A 24,579-nucleotide genomic window follows, 5' to 3' on the forward strand; every position below is an offset into this window, starting at 1 on the left:
ATCATCATCATCCATTTTGACTAGCACTACTTCCATATCATTCAGTGCTGAGGTTCCTACAACACAAAAAATTTGGTGAACATTTCTGCATCCTGCATATTGCCATTATGTTACAGAAGCAGTCACAACACATCTCAACCATCTGTCTACTGTATTTCTTTTCTATGGGCTTTCATCTTTCAATGCTTTCTTCACACACACATCTTTCCAGGTTCCTCCCTCGATATGCTACTCTAACATAAGCATGTTGTTCCCTTGATATAAAACTCACACACATCTCCATAGGTTTCTCCAATAATAAACTTTCTTCCCGTGTATCTACAGATCCATCCCTCTCACACACACATTACTGGTTCATCTCTAAGTACATACCATTTACATACATTTTCACATGTTCTTCCCTCTAAAGATGAAAATTTAGTTTAATAAAAATTCTCATTGGACTTACTAAACATGGAAGTGTAGTTAGAATAGCCTTTATTTACATTTTACTTACATGATTATACATAATTTCACGTATTTCTCCTACACCACAGATAAACTTTAAGCTACATAACTAATTTAGAAAATAATGACAAACAAAGATTATATAACATATTGGATTGATTCAGCTTTTCTTCTGCTTCACAATTATAGGCAGCAGGCTGTCTTGGTAAGTTAGTTCAATTATAAATTACTACAGAAACCTTAAGTTGATAACAGGACTATATATACAAAAAGTAGACTGTTCTTAAAAATTGATGAGTTTGCACTGACACCCACTTTTTTACTTCATAGTATTTACCCCCTGAAATATATAATAAAAGAATTAGTACAGAGGCAGCTTCATTCACTAATGTATAATACTACACCACTTTTAGGAATAAAAGCATAGTTGAGTCTGAGTAAAGAATGCATTAGCTCCTCAGATTTGTCTTTCCAACTATAAAATAATGGTAAAGCATTAGAAAAAGTTTGTTAGAAGATATCTAAACTTGGCAAAGTCATATCTAATAGTCTTTACCAGTGTTTTCCCATACTTTCCTTGGTCAAGGAGCCATGTAAGCATCATGTAATATTTTCTGGAACTTTGATCTTCCTGATCCATTCTTTCTTCTTTCAGAGAGACGAAAGGAGAGAGAGAGTGTGTGTGTGTATGTAAAGAAAAAAATTGTAGCAACTTTTAATCCAAGCTCAAGTTAAAGAGCTTTTAAAAATCATGAACTGCTGGGCTTCCATGATTCTTTATAATTGTCACAAAATGCTGGTGAACCTTCAAAGGATGCTTAAGGAATCCTTTTGCTCTGAGAAATCCAAGTCTCTGGTCCACACCATTAGCCACCTCTGTTTTAGAAATGAACTCTGAACTCTACAGTACATTCATCTCTATATTCTTGTATGAAAGATCCTCAAGCATTGCAATGGCTGACCATTTCCACACTTTCATAAGTAAAAAATCTAACATATGTATTTGAAGCTGCATGTATCTTATTTTTCCGGTCTTTTACTTTTCATGTGTACCTCACTATGAACTCTTGCTGAGATAATGCTGTTCTCATTTCAAACTTTTGTAGGCTTTAGTGCAAGCAGGTAGTACCTTCCTAGAACCAACTTACACTCTCCATGTCAGAAATGCTGGCCTTGCTTTCTGTCTCATCAAGATAGGACTACCAGGCTAGTCCTACCACCTTCTTCTTACAAGCACCATACACCTACTCAAACCTTGCTTATCACTATTACTCTTTTTTTTTCCCACATAGGTACTCTTCCCCAGTTTCTGTCCACTCAAACAGTTATAAATATCATCATGACAAAGTCCATCAAATCTATGGCCCCTAGTGCCCGGCATCATGGGGTGCTAAGAATCTCGGGATTTCTGCCTGACTCTACTACCAATGAGAGGGAGGGCTCTGACAGTAGTAGTACCGGCTCCTCCCATGACCTTTCCCTCTCTGTTAGATCTTCCTGTTTTTCTATTCTCTATACCACCATTCATGGTCTCTCTAGAAACCTCTTTTCAGGTGAACACGATCTGTTTAGTATCTCCTAATATCTTACTTCTCTCTGAGACACAGTTGTCTAATGATGTTCTCACTAGTCCTTTTTCATATCTATCAATAACCTCCACTCATGATTCTGGCCCAAAGATGGTGTTTGTGCTTATTCCAATATCAACACACCTCTTGCATTCCTCACAAACCATGAGTCCCCAAACTTTGAGGTTATGTGGCTAAAGGTCTGTCTCCCTACTACCAAACCCTTCCTCTTTTTGTTTACTGCTCTCCTAATTCTAAAAATCTTATATCTTTCTTTGCTTATCTAAACTCCTGCCATGAGACTGACATTCTCTCACCCACAAACTGAGATCCTCCACCTCAGGGATTTCAACGTTCACCAACATTCCTCCATGCTTTGTGCACTCTCCATTTTCAATGATTTTGAGCAAATTATCTCCCACACTACCCATATTCCTGACTGCTGTGACTACTGTCCTGATATTCTGGATTTGTTTTTCACCTCTAATCCTTCCCACTGTAAATACATAATCCTACCCTCAATTGGTTCATCTGATCACACTCTTATTATATTTATTATCTTTATTTATATATTTTGCTTTGTTGCTGTCTCCCGTGTTTGCGAGGTAGCGCAAGGAAACAGACGAAAGAAATGGCCCAACCCACCCCCATACACATGTATATACATACACGTCCACACACGCAAATATACATACCTATACATCTCAATGTACACATATATATACACACACAGACACATACATATATACCCATGCACACAATTCACCCTGTCTGCCTTTATTCATTCCCATCGCCACCTTGCCACACATGGAATACCATCCCCCTCCCCCTCATGTCTGCGAGGTAGCGCTAAGAAAAGACAACAAAGGCCCCATTCGTTCACACTCAGTCTCCAGCTGTCATGCAATAATGCGCAAAACCACAGTTCCCTTTCCACATCCAGGCCCCACACAACTTTCCATGGTTTACCCCAGATGCTTCACATGCCCTGATTCAATCCACTGACAGCACATCAACCCCGGTATACCACATCGATCCAAGTCACTCTATTCCTTGCCCGCCTTTCACCCTCCTGCATGTTCATGCCCCAATCACTCAAAATCTTTTTCACTCCATCTTTCCACCTCCAATTTGGTCTCCCACTTCTCCTCGTTCCCTCCACCTCCGACACATATATCCTCTTGATCAATCTTTCCTCACTCATTCTCTCCATGTGCCCAAACCATTTCAAAACACCCTCTTCTGCTCTCTCAACCACGCTCTTTTTATTTCCACACATCTCTCTCACCCTTACATTACTTACTCGATCAAACCACCTCACACCACACATTGTCCTCAAACATCTCATTTCCAGCATATCCACCCTCCTGCGCACAACTCTATCCATAGCCCATGCTTCGCAACCATACAACATTGTTGGAACCACTGTTCCTTCAAACATACCCATTTTTGCTTTCCGAGATAATGTTCTCGACTTCCACACATTCTTCAAGGCTCCCAGGATTTTCGCCCCCTCCCCCACCCTATGATTCACTTCCGCTTCCATGGTTCCATCCGCTGCCAGATCCACTCCCAGATATCTAAAACACTTTACTTCCTCCAGTTTTTCTCCATTCAAACTTACCTCCCAATTGACTTGACTCTCAACTCTACTGTACCTAATAACCTTGCTCTTATTCACATTTACTCTTAACTTTCTTCTTTCACACACTTTACCAAACTTAGTCACCAGCTTCTGCAGTTTCTCACATGAATCAGCCACCAGCACTGTATCATCAGCGAACAACTGTCTCACTTCCCAAGCTCTCTCATCCACAACAGACTTCATACTTGCCCCTCTTTCCAACACTCTTGCATTCACCTCCCTAACAACCCCATCCATAAACAAATTAAACAACCATGGAGACATCACACACCCCTGCTGCAAACCTTCATTCACTGAGAACCACACTGAGAACCAATCACTTTCCTCTCTTCCTACACGTACACATGCCTTACATCCTCGATAAAAACTTTTCACTGCTTCTAACAACTTGCCTCCCACACCATATATTCTTAATACCTTCCACAGAGCATCTCTATCAACTCTATCATATCACTATTCTGTACATGCCTTCACCCTCTCAATCAATACCCTCCCATATAATTTACCAGGAATACTCAACAAACTTATACCTCTGTAATTTTAGCACTCACTCTTATCCCCTTTGCCTTTGTACAATGGCACTATGCACGCATTCCGCCAATCCTCAGGCACCTCCCTCTCGAGCAGCCCCTTCTAAGCAAAAATACTGGCACCTCAACAAAGCTGACTGGAATAACTCACATAACTTTTTTTCCGACTTTCCTTGGGTAAATTGCTGTATCTAGTGTGGTGATGCTCCAGTCTCCACTTGGGAAAAAAAAAAAAAAAAAAAAAAAAAAAAAAAAAAGGCCACATTTGTTCACACTCTGTCTCTAGCTGTCACATATAATGCACTGAAACCACAGCTCCCTATCCACATCAAGGTCCTACAGACCTTTCCATGGTTTACCCCATATGCTTCACATGCCCTGCTGGTTCAGTCCTCTGAGAGCATGTCAACCCTGGTATACCACACAGTTCCATTTCACTCTATTCCTTGTACGCCTCTCACCCTCCAGTATGTTAAGGCCCCGATCACTCAAAATCTTTTTCACTCCCTCCTTCCACCTCCAATTTGGTCTCCCACTTCTTGTTCCCTCAACCTCTGACACACATATATCCTCTTTGTCAATCTTTCCTCACTCATTCTCTCCATATGTCCAAACCATTTCAGCACACCCTCTTCTGCTCTCTCAATCACACTTTTTATTTCTCCACATCTCTCTTACCCTTACATTACCTACTCAATCAAACCTCACACCACATATTGTCTTTAAACATTTCTTTTCCAACACACCCACCCTCCTCTGTACAACCCTATCTACAGCCCATGCATCGCGACTATATAATATTGTTGGAAGTACTATTCCTTCAAACATACCCATTTTTACTCTCCACGATGAAATTCTCTCCTTCTACACATTCTTCATTGCTCTCAGAACCTTCGCCCCCTCCCCCACCCTGTGACTCACTTCTGCTTCTATGATTCCATTTGCTGCTAAGTCTACTCTCAGATATCTAAAACACTTCACTTCCTCCAATTCTTCTCCATCCAAACTTACATCCCTACTAACCTGTCCCTCAACCCTACTGAACCTGAAAACCTTGCTCTATTCACATTTACTATCAATTTCTCCTTTCACACATTTCTCCAAACTCAGTCACCAACTTCTGCAATTTCTCACTCGAATCAGCCACCAGAGCTGTATGACCAGCAAACAACAACTGACACTTCCCAGGCCCTCTCACCCCCAACAGACTGCAACTTGACCCTCTCTCCAAAACTCATAAATTCACCTCTTTAATCATACCATCCATAAACAAATTAAACAACCATGGGCACATCACACACCCCTGCTGCAGACCGATCTTCAATGGAAACCAATCACTCTCCTTTCTTCCTACTCATACACGTGCCTTAAATCCTTGGTAAAAACTTTGCTTCTAGCAGCTTACCTCTGACACCATAAACTCTTAAGACCTTCCACAAAGCATCTCTAACAACCCTATCATATGCCTTCTCCAGATCCAAAAATGCTTCATACAAATCCATCTGTTTTTCTAAGTATTTCTCACACACATTCTTCAGTGCAAACACCTGATCCACACACATCCTCTACCACTTCTGAAACCACAATGCTCTCCCCCAATCTGATGCTCTGTACATGCCTTCACCCTCTCAATCAATACCCTCCCATACAATTTCCCAGGAATACTCCACAAACTTATACCTGTATAGTCTGAGCACTCACCTTTACACCTTTTGCCTTTGTACACTGGCACTATGCATGCTTTCTGCCAATCCTCAGGCACTTCATCATGATCCATACATGCAATGAATATCCTTACCAACCAATCAACAACACAGTCACCCCCTTTCTTAATAAATTCTACTGCAATACCATCCAAACCTGCCGCCTTGCCAGATTTCATCTTCTGCAAAGCTTTCACTACATCTCTCTTAACTGAGATGTAAGCAAAACGAGGAAAAGGGGGTGCATAGATGGATTGTGGTGGTGAGGTGTGGTGGGTGGTGGCATGTTAGTTTGCAGATGGTGGTGTGCTGTTTGCTTAAAGTGAAGAGGAGTTGCAGAAGGCTGTAAGTGTGTTTTATGATGTGTGTAAGTTTAGGTGATTGAAGGTAAATGCAAGTAAAAGTAAAGTAATGGCATTTGAAAGGAAACAGAGTGGAAGTATAGATTTTGAAAAGCTATACAGAATGAATGAAGAAAATGTACTACTGGAAGAGGTGAGAGAATTAAGTATTTAGGAGTTGTCTTAGGGAAATTTGGTGACAAGGAAGGAGAGATAAGGAAGAAAGCAGTACAAAGTAGAAGAGTCATTGAGTTCTTTAATAGAATAGTAAAGGGAAGGGGTGTAAGTACCTAAGTGAAAAGAGGATAAGGGACAGCATAGTCCTCCCAACCCTGACCTATGCAGCCAAAACATGGACATGGAATGAGTCTCAGAGGTAAAGAATTCAGGCTGTGAAAATCAACTATTTGAGAGAAGCATGAGGCATGACTAGATGGAATGAAGAAAGAAATGAGGGGGTGTATGAGAGATGTGGTATGGTGGGAAATGCTAAGGGTGGTCTGGGCATGTAGAAAAAATGCAAGATAGGGGAGTTTGATAGGACAGTGTATGGCAGTACAGTTAAAAAGGTTGGTGTAAGAGGAAGACCACCTGTTACATGAAGAAACAAATTGGAAGAACACTGGAGGGAAAGAAATTGTGGAAGAATGTGTTGAATAGTGTACACTAGAAAGGCATGTAAGGACAGGGATGAATGGAGACTCATTTGCCAAGGCCACCCCCTCGATGGGAGGTCCTGGAAGGAATGGGCATCAGAGATATAGGCAGACAGATAGAGACTGAAAGGTAAACATTTGGGGAAAGGGGATTCTGTGAATGAAGCAAGTTAACAGAGATGAATGTGATGTGTCAGGACAATTATATCTGGTAAGAATTTTCCTTGAAGTATTTATTTATTTATTTATTTATTTTGCTTTGTCGCTGTCTCCCGCGTTAGCGAGGTAGCGCAAGGAAACAGGCGAAAGAATGGCCCAACCCACCCACATACACATGTATATACATACACGTCCACACATGCAAATATACATACCTATACATCTTAACGTATACATATATATATATACACACACAGACATATACATATATACACATGTACATAATTCATACTGTCTGCCTTTATTCAGTCCCATCGCCAGCATGCGCACATGAAAGAACAAACTTCTCCCCCCTCATGTGCACGAGGTAGCGCTAGGGAAAGACAACAAAGGCCACATTCGTTCACACTCAGTCTCTAGTTGTCATGTAATAATGCACCGAAACCACAGCTCTCTTTCCACATCCAGGCCCCACACAACTTACCATGGTTTACCCCAGACACTTCACATGCACTGGTTCAATCCACTGACAGCACGTCAACCCCAGTATACCACATCGTTCCAATTCACTCTATTCCTCACAAGCCTTTCACCCTCCTGCATGTTCAGGCCCCGATCACTCAAAATCTTTTTCACTCCATCTTTCCATCTCCAATTTGGTCTTCCACTTCTCCTCGTTCCTTCTACCTCTGACACATATATCCTCTTGGTCAATCTTTCCTCACTCATTCTCTCCGTGTGACCAAACCATTTCAAAACACCCTCTTCTGCTCTCTCAACCACACTCTTTTTATTACCACACATCTCTCTTACCCTATTATTACTTACTTGATCAAACCACCTCACACCACATATTGTCCTCAAACATCTCATTTCCAGCACATTCACCCTCCTCCGCACAACTCTATCCACAGCCCATGCCTTGCAACCATATAACATTGTTGGAACCACTATTCCTTCAAACATACCTATTTTTGTTCTTGACTTCCACACATTCTTCAAGGCTCCCAGAATTTTCGCCCCCTCCCCCACCCTATGATTCACTTCTGCTTCCATGGTTCCATCCGCTGCCAAATTCACTCCCAGATATCTAAAACACTTCACTTCCTCCAATTTTTCTCCATTCAAACTTACCTCCCAATTGACTTGTCCCTCAACCCTACTGTACCTAATAACCTTGCTCTTATTCACATTTACTCTCAGCTTTCTTCACACACTTTAACAAACTCAGTCACCAGCTTCTGCAGTTTCTCACATGAATCAGCCACCAGTGGTGTATCATCAGCGAACAACAACTGACTCACTTCCCAAGCTCTCTCATCCACGACTGACTGCACACTTGCCCCTCTTTCCAACACTCTTGCATTCACCTCCCTAACAACCCCATCCATAAACAAATTAAACAACCATGGAAACACACACCCCTGCCGCAAACCTACAATCACTGAGAACCAATCACTTTCCTCTCTTCCTACACGTACACATGCCTTACATCCTCGATAAAAACTTTTCACTGCTTCTAACAACTTGCCTCCCACACCATATATTCTTAATACCTTCCACAGAGCATCTCTATCACCTCTATCATATGCCTTCTCCAGATCCATAAATGCTACATACAAATCCATTTGCTTTTCTAAGTATTTCTCACATACATTCTTCAAAGCAAACACCTGATCCACACATCCTCTACCACTTCTGAGACCACACTGCTCTTCCCCAATCTGATGCTCTGTACATGCCTTCACCCTCTCAATCAATACCCTCCCATATAATTTCCCAGGAATACTCAACAAACTTATACCTCTGTAATTTGAGCACTCATTTTTATCCCCTTTGCCTTTGTACAATGGCACTATGCAAGCATTCTGCCAATCCTTAGGCACCTCACCATGAGTCATACATACATTAAATAACCTTACCAACCAGTCAACAATACAGTCACCCCCTTTTTTAATAAATTCCACTGCAATACCATCCAAACCTGCTGCCTTGCCGGCTTTCATCTTCCGCAAAGCTTTTACTACCTCTTTTCTGTTTTCAAATCATTTTCCCTAACCCTCTCACTTTGCACACCACCTCAGCCAAAACACCCTATATCTGCCACTGTATCATCAAACAAATTCAACAAACCTTCAAAATACTCACTCCATCTCCCCACATCACCACTACTCGTTATCACCTCCCCATTAGCCCCCTTCACTGAAGTTCCCATTTGTTCCCTTGTCTTACGCACTTTATTTACCTCCTTCTAGAACATCTTTCTATTCTCCCCAAAATTTAATGATACTCTCTCACCCCAACTCTCATTTGCCTTCTTTTTCATCTCTTGCACCTTTCTCTTGACCTCCTGCCTCTTTCTTTTATACATCTCCCACTCATTTGCATTATTTTCCTGCAAAAATTGTCCAAATGCCTCTCTCTTCTATTTCACTAATAATCTCATTTCTTCATCCCACCACTCACAACCCATTCTAATCTGCCCACCTCCCACACTTCTCATTCCACAAGCATCTTTTGCACAAGCCATCACTGCTTCCCTAAATACATCCCATTCCTCCCCCGCTTCCCTTACATCCTTTGTTCTTGCTTTTTCCATTCTGTACTCAGTCTCTCCTGGTACTTCCTCACACAAGTCTCCTTCCCAAGCTCACTTACTCTTACCACTCTTTTCACCCCAACATTCTCTCTTCTTTTCTGAAAACCTCTACAAATCTTCACCTTCGCCTCCACAAGATAATGATCAGACATCCTCCAGTTGCACCTCTCAGCATATTAACATCCAAAAGTCTCTCTTTCGCGTGCTTATCAGTTAACACGTAATCCAATAACGCTCTCTGGCCATCTGACCATCTCTCCTATTTACATACGTATACTTATGTATATCTCTTTCTAAACCAGGTATTTCCAATCACCAGTCCTTTTTCAGCACATAAATCTACAAGCTCTTCACCATTTCCATTTACAACACTGAACACCCCATGTACACCAATTATTCCCTCAACTGCCACATTACTCACCTTTGCATTCAAATCACCTATCATTATAACCTGGTCTCGTGCATCAAAACTACTAACACACTCATTCAGCTGCTCCCAAAACACTTGCCTCTCATGATCTTTCTTCTCATGCCCAGGTGCATATGCACCAATAATCACCCATCTCTCTCCATCAACTTTCAGTTCTACCCATAACAATCTAGAGTTTATTTTCTTACACTCTATCACATACTCCCACCACTCCTATTTCAGGAGTAGTGCTACTCCTTCCCTTGCTCATGTCCTCTCACTAACCCCTGATTTTACTCCCAAGGAATTCCCAAACCACTCTTCCCCTTTACCCTTGAGCTTCGTTTCACTCAGAGCCAAAACATCCAGGTTCCTTTACTCAAACATATTACCTATCTCTCCTTTTTTCTCATCTTGGTTACATCCACACACATTTAGACATCCCAATCTGAGCTTTTGAGGAGGATGAGCACTCCCCACATGACTCACTCTGTTTCCCCCTTTAGAAAGTTAAAATACAAGGAGGGGAGGGTTTCCAGCCCCTTGCTCCCGTTCCCTTTAGTCGCTTTCTACGACACGTGAGGAATGCGTGGGAAGTATTCTTTCTCCCCATCCTCTTGAAGTAACTATCCCATATTGGACAAAACCACATCATCAACAAAAAGACTCACAATCAGATTCTCTCCTAAACGGCATGAGTTGCACTCCTTGAGTTATCTATAAAAATAAGAGTACAAGTGCATTATATCATCAAAATAATTTCCAAGAATGTCAAACATGTAACATGTACATGAACAGTGTATTTCACAATATAATTTGTAAGGTCAGTATGTATGGCAAACAAATGAAAGTTGTGGATGAGTTTAAATATTTGGGAGTAAGATTAGTATGGATGTTAGAGGGAAAGTTCATGACAAGAGCAGAGTCATGCAAGGAGAAAAGTGGAGGTGCAATGAGAGCCCTTGGGTAAATGGGGAAAATTTGAGTGTAGAATGTGCAAAAAGCTTGCACGAGAGTAATTGTCACAACACTGATGAATGGCTGTGAAACCTAGTCTATACTCAAGTGGTTATATGTCAAAACAATAAAAAGATAGGAGCAGTGATGGATAACTTACATAGTATAAGTTGAATTAGGTATATCAATAAAATGAAGGAGGATGATGTGAGGTTATGTGATGAGAAGTCAGTAGAAAAGTACATGAGTGAAAATCATTTAGGATGCTAAGGCATACAGAACTTACTGGAAGATGTACAGCAGTATATTAGAAGGTACAAGAAGAGGTAAAATGCAGAAGAGATGGATAAATGTAATGAGACAAATGATTACGTCAACAGATATTTCAGGTCAAGATGATAAAGTATTGACAGGGGATGCATTGCAAATAGTTGGTGTATGGAGTTGGTATGACAGAAAATGTTTTTCTCGTTTGAAGAATTTATTTGCTGCATAGAGTGAAAAAGTAACAATCACTGTTGAAAGTGTGAAAGCCTATCTTTCAATTAAACAAACTGGCCATGAGTTGAAAATATGTGCACGTGATGTAGCTGAGACTGGGATTTCAGTGATGATGATAGAAAGGTAAACAGATATCATTCTTACAAAATAGTATGAGATAAGTTGGATTAATATATGTCAAATTAAGACTAAAAGAATCTGAAAAGACAGGTTATGATATAACAGCCTATAAACAAATAACAAAAAGAATTACACTTAAAACATAAAAACCTACTTTTTAACTGATATTCAATATTATGTCTCATCTTCAAAGCAAACTGACCATACAAGATCTCCCTAAGCACTGCTCTTGAATATATATTTTCAAACATACAAGACTATACAATACTTTTACAGTATCAGTGTAGGGAATGAACAGAATAAGCTATGTGCTAAAATTGTGATACTGAGAGTATACAATAGTTTAAAAATTATATAACAGAGAATGTTCATCTGATTGTAAACCATGATCATACAACTTCTTTCTTATACTGTGCAAATGTAGCACCCAGTAATTACCAAATGCCTACTGTTCAGAATAATATATATATATTTATTTATTATTTATTCACACTATTCGCCATTTCCCGCATTAGCAAGGTAGCATTAAGAACAGAGGACTGGTCCTTTGAGGGAATATCCTCACCTGGCCCCCTTCTCTGTTCTTTCTTTTGGAAAATTAAAAAAAACTGAGAGGGGAGGATTTCCAGCCCCCCGCTCCCTTCCCTTTTAGTCGCCTTCTACGACATGCAGGGAATACGTGGGAAGTATTCTTTCTCCCCTATCCCCAGGGAATATATATATATATATATATATATATATATATATATATATATATATATATTATTATTATTATACTTTGTCGCTGTCTCCCGCGTTTGCGAGGTAGCGCAAGGAAACAGACGAAAGAAATGGCCCAACCCACCCCCATACACATGTATATACATACGTCCACACACGCAAATATACATACCTACACAGCTTTCCATGGTTTACCCCAGATGCTTCACATGCCCTGATTCAACCCACTGACAGCACGTCAACCCCGGTATACCACATTGATCCAATTCACTCTATTCCTTGCCCTCCTTTCACCCTCCTGCATGTTCAGTCCCCGATCACACAAAATCTTTTTCACTCCATCTTTCCACCTCCAATTTGGTCTCCCACTTCTCCTCGTTCCCTCCACCTCCGACACATATATCCTCTCGGTCAATCTTTCCTCACTCATTCTCTCCATGTGCCCAAACCATTTCAAAACACCCTCTTCTGCTCTCTCAACCACGCTCTTTTTATTTCCACACATCTCTCTTACCCTTACGTTACTTACTCGATCAAACCACCTCACACCACACATTGTCCTCAAACATCTCATTTCCAGCACATCCATCCTCCTGCGCACAACTCTATCCATAGCCCACGCCTCACAACCATACAACATTGTTGGAACCACTATTCCTTCAAACATACCCATTTTTGCTTTCCGAGATAATGTTCTCGACTTCCACACATTCTTCAAGGCTCCCAGAATTTTCGCCCCCTCCCCCACCCTATGATCCACTTCTGCTTCCATGGTTCCATCCGCTGCCAGATCCACTCCCAGATATCTAAAACACTTTACTTCCTCCAGTTTTTCTCCATTCAAACTTACCTCCCAATTGACTTGACCCTCAACCCTACTGTGCCTAATAACCTTGCTCTTATTCACATTTACTCTTAACTTTCTTCTTTCACACACTTTACCAAACTCAGTCACCAGCTTCTGCAGTTTCTCACATGAATCAGCCACCAGCGCTGTATCATCAGCGAACAACAACTGACTCACTTCCCAAGCTCTCTCATCCCCAACAGACTTCATACTTGCCCCTCTTTCCAAAACTCTTGCATTCACCTCCCTAACAACCCCATCCATAAACAAATTAAACAACCATGGAGACATCATACACCCCTGCCGCAAACCTACATTCACTGAGAACCAATCACTTTCCTCTCTTCCTACACGTACACATGCCTTACATCCTCGATAAAAACTTTTCACGGCTTCTAACAACTTGCCTCCCACACCATATATTCTTAATACTTTCCACTGAGCATCTCTATCAACTCTATCATATGCCTTCTCCAGATCCATAAATGCTACATACAAATCCATTTGCTTTTCTAAGTATTCTCACATACATTCTTCAAAGCAAACACCTGATCCACACATCCTCTACCACTTCTGAAACCACACTGCTCTTCCCCAATCTGATGCTCTGTACATATATTTATTTATTTTATATTTATTTATTTATTTTGCTTTTTCGCTGTCTCCCACGTTTTTGAAGTAGCGCAAGGAAACAGACGAAAGAAATGGCCCAACCCCCCCCATACACATGTATATACATACACATCCACACACGCAAATATACATACCTATACATCTCGATGTACACATATATATACACACACAGACACATACATATATACCCATGCACACAATTCACACTGTCTGCCTTTATTCATTCCCATTGCCACCTCGCCACACATGGAATACCATCCCCCTCCCCCCTCATGTGTGTGAGGTAGCGCTAGGAAAAGACAACAAAGGCCCCATTCTTTCACACTCAGTCTCTAGCTGTCATGCAATAATGCCCGAAACCACAGCTCCCTTTCCACACCCAGGCCCCACACAACTTTCCATGGTTTACCCCAGACGCTTCACATGCCCTGATTCAATCCACTGACAGCACGTCAACCCCGGTATACCACATCGATCCAATTCACTCTATTCCTTGCCCTCCTTTCACCCTCTGCATGTTCAGGCCCTGATCACTCAAAATCTTTTTCACTCCATCTTTCCTCCTCCAATTTGGTCTCCCACTTCTCGTTCCCTCCATCTCTGACACATATATCCTCTTGGTCAATCTTTCCTCACTCATTCTCTCCATGTGACCAAACCATTTCTGCTCTCTCAACCCCACTCTTTTTACCACCACACATCTCTCTTACCCTTTCATTACTTACTCGATCAAACCACTTCACACCACATTGTCCTTAAACATCTCATTTCCAGCACCTCCACCCTCCTCCCCACAATTCTATCTATAGCCCACGCCTCGCAACCATATAACATTGTTGGAACCACTATTCCTTCAAACATACCCATTTTTGCTTTCCAAGATACCTTTCTCAACTTCCACACATTTTTCAATGCTTCCAGAACTTTCGCCCCCTCCCCCACCCTATGATTCACTTCTGCTTCTTACTGGTTCCATCCGCTGCCAAATCCACTCCCAGATATCTAAAACACTTCACTTCCTCCAGTTTTTCTCCATTTAAACTTACCTCTATTTGACATTTGAAGTCTACAACTGAAAACCGTCTAAGAGACACATTGACACTCAGTTGCCCATGCCATCTCAGTTAACATAAAAGAAGTGACTGCAGTGGCAGAATTAAACTTAGCATTTTGACCTTCTGCATTAGTAACATAAATAAATTCTTCTTCAGCTGCAGGTAATACATACATCAGCTCTCATGTAAATCAGATTATGGGGAAAATGTTTATGCAAGAGTAACCACAATACAGTCTTACTAAACTGTTCAATAATATAAAACTCATCTAACTTCCTCTTGTAGTACCCACATATTTCCTTTAATTTTCTTTTGCTACACAGTATGCATACACATGGAGTTTGAATTCAATCATTTGTGCATATAAGTAACCCATTCTTGCTATATGTTCAGGACCTGTGATGGTAAATGAGGTGTCTCCATACCTCACAGATGTAAATAAAAGTTGATGATATATGAAATAAAGATATGTGATACAAAATATTTTTAATCTTAACAGAACACAGTTTCTGCTTGCCTGATAGATGTCCTCTGACTACTACGTTCCAGCAAGAAACATTCAGTGGGTGTGTCATAATAGTTGAAAAAAGTAAATTATTTCATAAAAAACATCAAAATCATCCTAGCATAAACTTTTGAAGATATAAAGAACATACAAATCAATAATTCACTGAGAACATTTATATAACAGAGTGCAGGAAGAAATTTGTTCACATTGTCTTTCAGGTCTCACTATAGATATATCTTAATCAAAAGTTTTTGGTTTTACCATGAATATTAAGAATCAACCTGTTTGATGAAAGCAGTGTGATTCTGAATTTGATTTTGGAGGATTTGTAGAATTCTATAGATTATGTTTTCAAATTGTATTTAAACATATTATCTTCAAATCAAACTACAGATGAATAGTTGAGGAAACAGATAATTCTGAGACAGATAAAAGAGATCAAGCTGTGATACACCCTCAAGTCTATACAATCCTATGTACTTATACCAGTGAATTCTTCTCCTGGTTCAACTGAGCCCATTTTTCCTTTTGAGGGTTTTTCATTAACAATGCTTGTGATGGAAAAAAGCTAAAATATCTTTCAATTATTTCAAGTATGATGAAAGCAAACTTGGAATGTGCTATACTGCATTTGAAGAAACAAAACTCCTAGCAACATCATCATTACGCAAAAGCTATATCATCTATTGCTGACAATTCCTCACTTAGGTGGTAAAGGTGGGCTGGCATAAAAAAGGTATAAATACTGGTATCCTTTCTCCTATCTTCTTGCCCTAACAGTCCTTTCTATGAGGTTCCTGCAGTGCTCTGAAAGCCAGCCACACTCACCGGGCAAGACCACTGTTCATAATGTGCAAGGACGTGAGTGTGTGAATGTGGAAGAGTGCAGGGCAACTGAGTAATAACTTATCACTGTCTACATTGTCATAAGATCACAGTGGGCATGAGGAGTCTTATGATATGATGTAAAAGTGTTTGTAATGTATGAGCAATGGGTGGTGTCGAGAAAGCAAATGGGAGAAGATACTAGTTAAATGTATGGGAAGTGGAGTTTCTCATGGGTGTGTCTGGCAAGAGGGCATTTTAAGACTTGGTTTGGAGGGGTATTGTTGAGTGCTTGTTGGGTTATTTCAGCATGTATATGCTTCATTTTTTTTTGTTTTGGATGAGAGAGGATCTGAGTATAGGTTTCTGAAGCATAAGGCAAGGGCCAATTTTTAATTTCTACTTGTAGGCTTTTGGTTGGTTATGGAGTAGTTTGGATGAAAAGGAGTCCAGTGCTGTTACTGCTGTTACAAAGAAGTTAGTGCCCAACATAATGAGGTGAGATTGTACTGAGAAAATCTCTGATTCACTGGGTGGTTGATGAGATCTTGCAATTGATAAGCAGCCACTAATTGTTCTTAGTGCTCCGTTCTGTGTGGTTTATAGCTTTATTATATTTGCTTTAGTCAGGGTGAGTGACAAAACAGGTGAGGCACAATTCAGGGTGGAACAGATAAATAGGGATTATTATTCTCATCCAAATCTGGTACCAACATGTTCTGAGGAGGCTTGATTCTTTTTTTGGGGGGGATTTGTGCTGATGTTTGTGGTGTGGAAAGTGAATGCCACAGGTGTGGAAAGTGAACGTGTGTGTGTGCGTGTGTGTGTGTATGTGTGTGTGTGTGTTATATGTGATGCATAGAGGAGTTGGAGTTATGTTGAGTAGAGGCTTTTAGCCAATCAGGTGACAGGAGGTTGCAGGTTGTATATGTGTCTGTCTGAGGTTAAAAGAGTGACTGAAGATTTCTGTGAAGATGCCCACATTCTGTTTTTGGTGAGCTGTTACTGCAATTATGTGATGCAGTGTTGCATGACTGATGCTGACTGCATAGCGTTAAGGTGCTGTGATGTGACTGTAAAATTGTCTGCACATAGTACCTTTTGTAGACTGTAGGAGGTGATGGAAGGTATACTTAGTTATAGGACTTCTCACCCCAGGAGTCCCTTCTATTCTTATGGAACTCCCACAGCAATCAAGAAACTGGCCTCATCCACTGGATGGGACCATAGGTCATAAAGGAGGATGAGGGGCACCTGAGCAGTTAGTGTTCAGTGTTTTTATTGTTGTTGTTGTTGAATCATGGGCATGAAGAGTACTGGAATGTGTTGAATTTGTGTTTGTAGTAATGTGGGGATGGGTGATGTCCAGAGCATAGACAGGAAAGTGTGATCTATCTTTGTCTAGGGAGTAAGGTTTTAGGTGGATGTATGTCTGTCTCATGGGGTGGTTTTTAAAACTGAGTTGGGAGGGTGGCTGATTACTGCTTGTTAAGGCATTTTAGCATGTATGTATTTTGTCAGTGTTATATGTGGTGGAGGTTGGGGTATCTATGAGTAGAGGTTTCTGAAGAGTGCAGTAGGGGTGAACTTTTGTTCTTTATATTTCTGCTTTGGGTTTGGTGGGCAGTTTTAAGAGTGGTTTGGTTGGGGCTATATAATGCTGGTGCAAAAAACAGTGCTGAACATGTTTAGGTGGTACTGTATTAGGAGGATCTTTCTTTCACAATATAAGTGTTGAATATTTGTGGTTGCCAAGTAGCCACTGATTGCTCTGACTGCTCTATTTTGTGAGGCTTATGGCTTTGTTCTATTTGCTTTTGATGTGGTGGATGTGGTGAAGACAAGGCAGGTGAGGCATAGCTCAGAGTGAAGAAGATGAAATGTTTGTAGAAGATGGGAAGGGATTTTTTTTGTCATGAGTGTTTCATATATGATGTCTAGAATGGATGGTGTTTTGTTCAGTGAGGTGATTGTCTATTCTTGGTGGCTGGATAGTGTGAGCTGGATTCATGTGTGTCAGCATTTAAAAATAACTGAAAATTTTGTGGTGAGCCACTGTTCCAACTGTGTAATGCATTGCTGCATGTTTGTTGCTGTTACTGTGATGTCTGGCAGTGAGGTCATGTAGGCAGAGACTGAGAAGGGTTGGAGAAAGAACTGCTCCCTGAGATAATCCACTGTAACTTGAGCACTTTACAGGAGAAGCAATTGTGGAAGAACCTTCCATGAAAAACCAGTTATGCTACTGGCCAGCAATTCTTTTTGTCATTGTTGTGGATGGTTCTGTCAATTATCTTTTGTATGAGAATGTTGTACAACAGTGTCAAACACTTTGTTGATGTATAATGCTGCTAGGTTGTTGTTGGCTGAAGGCATCTAGGAAATCTTATGTCAGCGTGTAGAGTGGTAGTGGAGTGGATGGGTCTGAAGCCTTATTGTGTACTGGAGAGTTGCATGGGCCAGTAGGAGGTAGGGAACCTGGCTGGTTTGGATAGTTTTAGGATTAATATTCTTTCTATCTACATCTCTGATGCCCATTTCCTTTAAGAACTCCCATCAAGGAGGAAGCTACAACTAAAGTCTCCACCTATCCCTGTCCTTATGTGCCTCCCTCACATACACCATTCCATGCAATCCTCCACCATTTCTCTCCCTCCAATATTCTTCCATTCTATTTCCCCATGTCACAGGAAGTCTACTTCTTATACCATTCCCTTTAATCATGCTATCATACACTCTCCATGTAAACTCCCAGTCTTGCATATTTCCACATGCCCAACCCACCTCAAAGTATTACATTTCACCAACTCTACCACTCCACAATTCATTCCCAGCCATACCAAATCTCTCATACATCCCCTCATTTATTCATTCATTCCATTAAGTCATACCAGATGCTCCTCTCAAATAGCTAATTTCTATAGCCTAGATGCTTGACCTCTGTGACTTATCCCATGTCCATGTTTTGGTTGTATATGTCAGGGTCGGGAGGACTATGCTGTCCCTTAATCCTTTCTTCACTTTCATACTCACACCTCTACCCTTCATTATTCCATTATGGGACCCAATGATTCTCTCCTTCCATACCACCAAACCCTATAGAATGAGAGAACAAAGTGTACTAAACTGTGTTATAGATATGGGGGATAAAAGAATGGAATAGATGACACAATTTAACAATTTGGGAGCTATCTCAGGTAAGTCTGGTGATGTGGAAGGATTGGCATTATCTTGGCAAATAATACTGATCCCCCAGATGTTGGTGATTTTCTTGTGTAGACAGGAGTGGTTGAAGATATCTTTAAGTCCTGCATTTTAACTGGGCCAAAAGTTTTATGTGATAGTCTGATATCATGTCAGGGCATGTCTCAGGTGAATTCTTGTACCAGTGGGAGCGAAAGGTAGATGGGCAGATTGTTTCTGGATTAATTTTGAGTATGCTTTTTATGACTTTCCAGTTTAGGTGTAAGGCCAGTTTGTGGCTGACTTTTTAGTGGTGTCTCATGAATATGTTTTTTGTTCTTTGGGATAAAGGATTTCATTGGAAAAGGTGGGGGATAACCTTGTGCCAGAGTCGCAAGCTGTTTTCTTTTTTCTTCACTGTTTTGAGGAAGGCGTGTCTGACAACAAGTTATTCTTCTACGATTAGGCTAGTGATGGCATTCAACTGAGTTTGGATTTGTCTCTCTGACTTTTGTTAAATGTGAGTGGTTTTGTTTGAGCTAGTTTCTATGTGTTATGGGGTGTGTAATACATTCAGAACACAGACTTAACCAAGACAGAATGTTTGCATCACTACAAAAGTCTACCATCACAGCTTTAACTTGAGACTAAATCCATCCTACACCATACTGTCATCCTGAAGCGTCAACCACTTCCACCTGCCAAAACTCAAACTATACTGGACATAATATGTGTCAAATATATGAGGCATTTCAGCTTAGAATGTGACAAGTAAGAAAAGTAAAATACCATACAAGACAGTTAAAGTTTAGCAATTTTAAAATAAGTACAACTCTTGAACTCATAAAAGTATTCTAATTAATTCTAGCTTATGACATCTTAATGAGAGCATATGGTAAATTCTTTAGTTGTAATTTTGAGTACATTAATAAAATGAGCAAATCAAAATCTTACTCCAGTAAAAGCATATAAAAAAGAAATAAGATAGTCAGAGTGATGATGTTGGTGGGAGGAGAAGTGGATATTTCATGGTACTAAAATGAGTCACAGCATTGTAATCTACCTAAGCAATGAGGTGAAATTACACTTCTTTTTGGTGGGAAAGTTAACTGTACTATTTTTCCCAGAACTAGATGTCTCAGAGAGAGGGAAGTTCAATGATCATACTGGTATAATAAACAAACTTATAACCACTTGTCACTTGTCTAGTTCTCATCCAGAGTGTCTCACCTGAAATTCAATCCCCACACCACAAACATCAACACAAAGGCCATAAACAAAATAAATATCCCCAGAACACTTATTAGTACCAGATTTGGACAAGAAGTAGAATCCTTAAATATCTTCTACAAACAAGTCATCTACTCCACTAGACTACACTTCCCTTGCCTAGTCATTGACTCTGTACAAAGTAAATATAACATAGCTGCAAACCACACGAAACTGGACTTTCAGAACATAGAGTAGCTGCTTAGCAGCCACAAACAATTAAAACGTGTATAAGGAAACAAAAATCTTCCAAAGACAACTCTTGGCACTCAGACTCCTCTCATCCCAACCACTCCATAACCAACCATCAACTCCAAAGCAGAAATAAAAAACTGAGTCCAGCCTCACATTTCAATACTTATAGATCCCTCTCCCTTAAATAAACAACTATAAAAAACATACTTACTAATACAACAAGACAAGAACTAAACAACTGCCCTCTCAAACAAATCTTAATTTCCATTTCTCCACACATATCCGAAACTAAGCTCCTCTGACATGGACAAATTGCATGGTATCATTTGTGTTCTGAACACCTTTCATCTCTCCAGCATTACAAAGACAGCTTCATTATATATATCATAAGACCTGCCATGCCCAAGATGGAACTTAACACACTGGGGATACAGAACACTTCTTAAATGCCCTGTGCTTACCCCACAAAGACATACACATATCACTAAACTTAATGACCTGTGCTCCTGCCTGGAGGATGTGGAAGGCTTCCTGTGCACTTTATATATTCTATATATATATTAGTTATTTGCACAGTAATAATACACTGTTTCATCAAAAATAAGAATTCAAGTTGCATGCATAAGGTTTTTAGAGAATGGCTACCATGAGGAATCATCAGATCCTCTCCATCTTGTGATTTTGCACTTTCTCAAACTGATCATTCCTTATCTTCCAGCATCTAACATTAATTCACATACACTTTTCTAGTTCACCTGATATGTATTTCTTGCTTTCACAGGTAGGCCAATATGAAAATCTTGATGTCTTTTGTCTTGACTGATTTAAAATCCACAAAAATTTAAACCTCCCTCTTAAATCATAACTGTTTGTACCAAAAATAAACAAAATGGATGTTAGTCTCAATAAGTTAATACAAATGATACTCAATCTGTCAACTTTTACACCATAATTCTTTTATCAGAAACAATCAAAATGGATATCAGTCTCAACAGATTGATAAAATGATACTGAACCAATCACATCAAAAGAATACTGAATGCAAAATACATAAAGTGCCAACTTCATTAACATGTTTAGGATAATTCAGGATAATTTAAGAAAATGAAGCATACAATTGCCAACCCTAAACTGTATAGTGAAGTTCCTATAGTCATTCTGTGCTTTGTCTCTTTGGGCTCCTTCCTACTATGAACTATTACACAATTGTGCCCTGGACTGGAGGAGTAAATTTCTGTCTCACTCCTGTTTCACACTCCTTATCGATTTATAAAATTTCTTATTTACACAAATAATTCTTAAAGTGAATGCAAATAATTCTAGAATCATTTTTTTTACTGACTCCAAATTCAGGTTAGCATATCCAGTGGTTTCTGCACATCACAATGTGCTGTTATATGTCTCTTTAGATTTCAATGTTACTGTGACTAGTATTTTGCAATCTTGTTAACCATAAAAACTTCCTTCAACAATATAATTCACATTACTTTGAATATCATTCAAAAAGAAAGCTGCATTACTGTTTTTGTCTGATACATTAAACAATATAGCATGCATTAAGTCCCATTTTAAATTCATCCAGATCAAGTCCACTATATATTTTCATATCCACTCTTATCTCAAGCTGCAATAATGAACAATAAAGGGACAACCATCCACCCTTCTCTAGAATATTGCCCTTAAAAGTGACTGTTTGTACACATCTACCAATGCAATCCCAAACTTTCATTCAGGTGGTGAAACAGTTGATACATCAGGCCCCACTTCAGCCGACCCTATCATTGCTACTTGTATAATACTTGGATTGTGTGAGCAGGACATGGTGACTGAACCTTCAGAATGGGTAGGCAAAATTAATGATCCTTCTGTACGTGGTGGTTGAGGGGCATGTAACTTCATGTGCCTGGCTACATGGTATTTATAAGCCGAGCGATAGTCACAGTTGGGGCACTCATACGGCTTCTCTCCGGTATGGGTCCGAAGATGGCGCTTGAGGATGGATTGGAACATGAAGGACTGAGGACAGTACGGGCAATGGTGTTGTGCGACGGCCTCCCGTGGGAAGAAGCCCCCCGGCCCTCCGTTTGACCCCTAGAATGAGAACAGCAAACTGTCAGAAAACGTCTGGCACTTCTAGTAGATCTAATGAATTTCCCTCTTCCTATACAGATTATCTATGTAATTTCCATAATATGCCTATACAGATCAGTAAGATGAACAGTTATAAAATCCAGTATATAATTTACTAAACTCTTTCAAGGAAGGTGTGAAAAATGAATGAAGCTAACCTTTTGATGTGAAAGTTTATATTTCGGAAATCTTTGGTCATATGAGGCTAAGTTATCACGAGCATCTGAAGCCCTTTCTTAATTCTACAGAATATCTTTCCCATGAATATTCTATGCACTTTCAAAACTCAAATAAGCAATTTCTTCTAACATTATTCATAAGAATACCGAGATAACAACTAAACTTCTACAACTCAAAGAAAACTCGAAGTAGTTTCCCTACATAAGAAGTGGGGAATTCAAGTTACACTATAAAAGTGCTAACATTGCTGTATTCACTTGTGACATTTCCTACATTCCCTATGTGGGTTAAGTGAATACACTTATGGGACCAGGCACATTTAAGTATGCTGGCTCAAACTTCTTTTATCTCTTTTTTCTGTTAAAAGCCTCAATCATGGAAATGGGCCTTAATGAAATTTGGCCTAAAATTGTTTTTTTCTTAAAGGACTAAAGAAACAGGTAATAATGGAATAGGAAAAATAATTAATTTTTTTTTTGGAAAAAGTGGGAACCTGCCTTTTTAAAAGGATTAGTTCCTGAATGTTAGGAAAGACAGTAAAGGAGATCCAAAAAATATCATGGTAAGGCAGGAAATTGACATCACAAATGTACAGCTTTGCACTGTAAAGAGCCACATAGTAATCAAGTGATGTAATAGTTTGAATATTAAGTGGTATGGCTCATGCCAGGGCCACACTAGCAATCACCTCTCTGAGCTCAAAGTAATATCTATACATGAGAAAGTCAGTATGTGACACATGGATCAAATTTTAAAGTCATACTAGGAGGGCTTATAAGCCAGATTGCCATAGTCTTATACATCAAGTAAGTATCTACTGTTCAAGTGTCTCCGTGAAAGCAGTATTCCATATGAGGATAAATCAATCCTTTGTATATAATTGCAGCAACTGCAAACAAGAGAATTCTTGACATTTGAATAGGACTCCTAATTTCTTAGCAGCAGACTTTGGTATCTCTGAAAAGTAAAGTTTCTAAGACAAATTTGATTTTATGGTAATTCTAACTATCATCATAACATTTTTTCTGCCTCAAAAACTAAACATCACACAAATACCTGAGACTGCCTCCAGTACATTTATTGTCTTGAGTTGTTCAACCAAAGGGCAATCAAAGGAATTAAAAAACTGAGGAATTTTAGAAAGTACAATGACAAGAAATTGGATTATAAGTTGCATTTACTCCACTGGAAAATACTGTTCAAACCTAAGTTTAAAATAGAACTTAAAATGAAAACATGAAGATTTGAAAGAAGTGAAGGAGTGTACATATTTATATTTGCTTGCCTTCATCCATTCCTGGCATGGGCAGAGGAAACAGCATCGCTAACCCTTGCTTCAGCATGGTGGCACCAGGAAAACAGACAAAAAAGGCCACATTTGTTCACACTCTGTCTCTAG

At 39.7% G+C, this 24,579-nt stretch overlaps 1 protein-coding gene across 3 annotated transcripts in view; it reads right to left on the reverse strand.

Annotated features, from left to right (window-relative positions):
- Positions 1-24,579, reverse strand: part of LOC139765610 (zinc finger protein 131-like) — a 178,165-nt gene that overhangs the window by 7,291 nt on the left and 146,295 nt on the right. For 2 of the 3 annotated variants that reach the window (XM_071693262.1, XM_071693263.1), the window contains exon 5: positions 461-22,961. The exons of the other annotated variant lie outside the window; for it this stretch is intronic. In XM_071693262.1, the coding sequence (XP_071549363.1) occupies positions 22,596-22,961 (366 nt within the window). In that variant the 3' untranslated portion in view covers positions 461-22,595. Of the gene's footprint in view, positions 1-460; positions 22,962-24,579 lie in introns of those variants that run through there. 3 annotated transcript variants of the gene reach the window in all.

Source organism: Panulirus ornatus, chromosome 55, assembly GCF_036320965.1.
Source record: "Panulirus ornatus isolate Po-2019 chromosome 55, ASM3632096v1, whole genome shotgun sequence".
Lineage (NCBI taxonomy): Eukaryota > Metazoa > Arthropoda > Malacostraca > Decapoda > Palinuridae > Panulirus > Panulirus ornatus.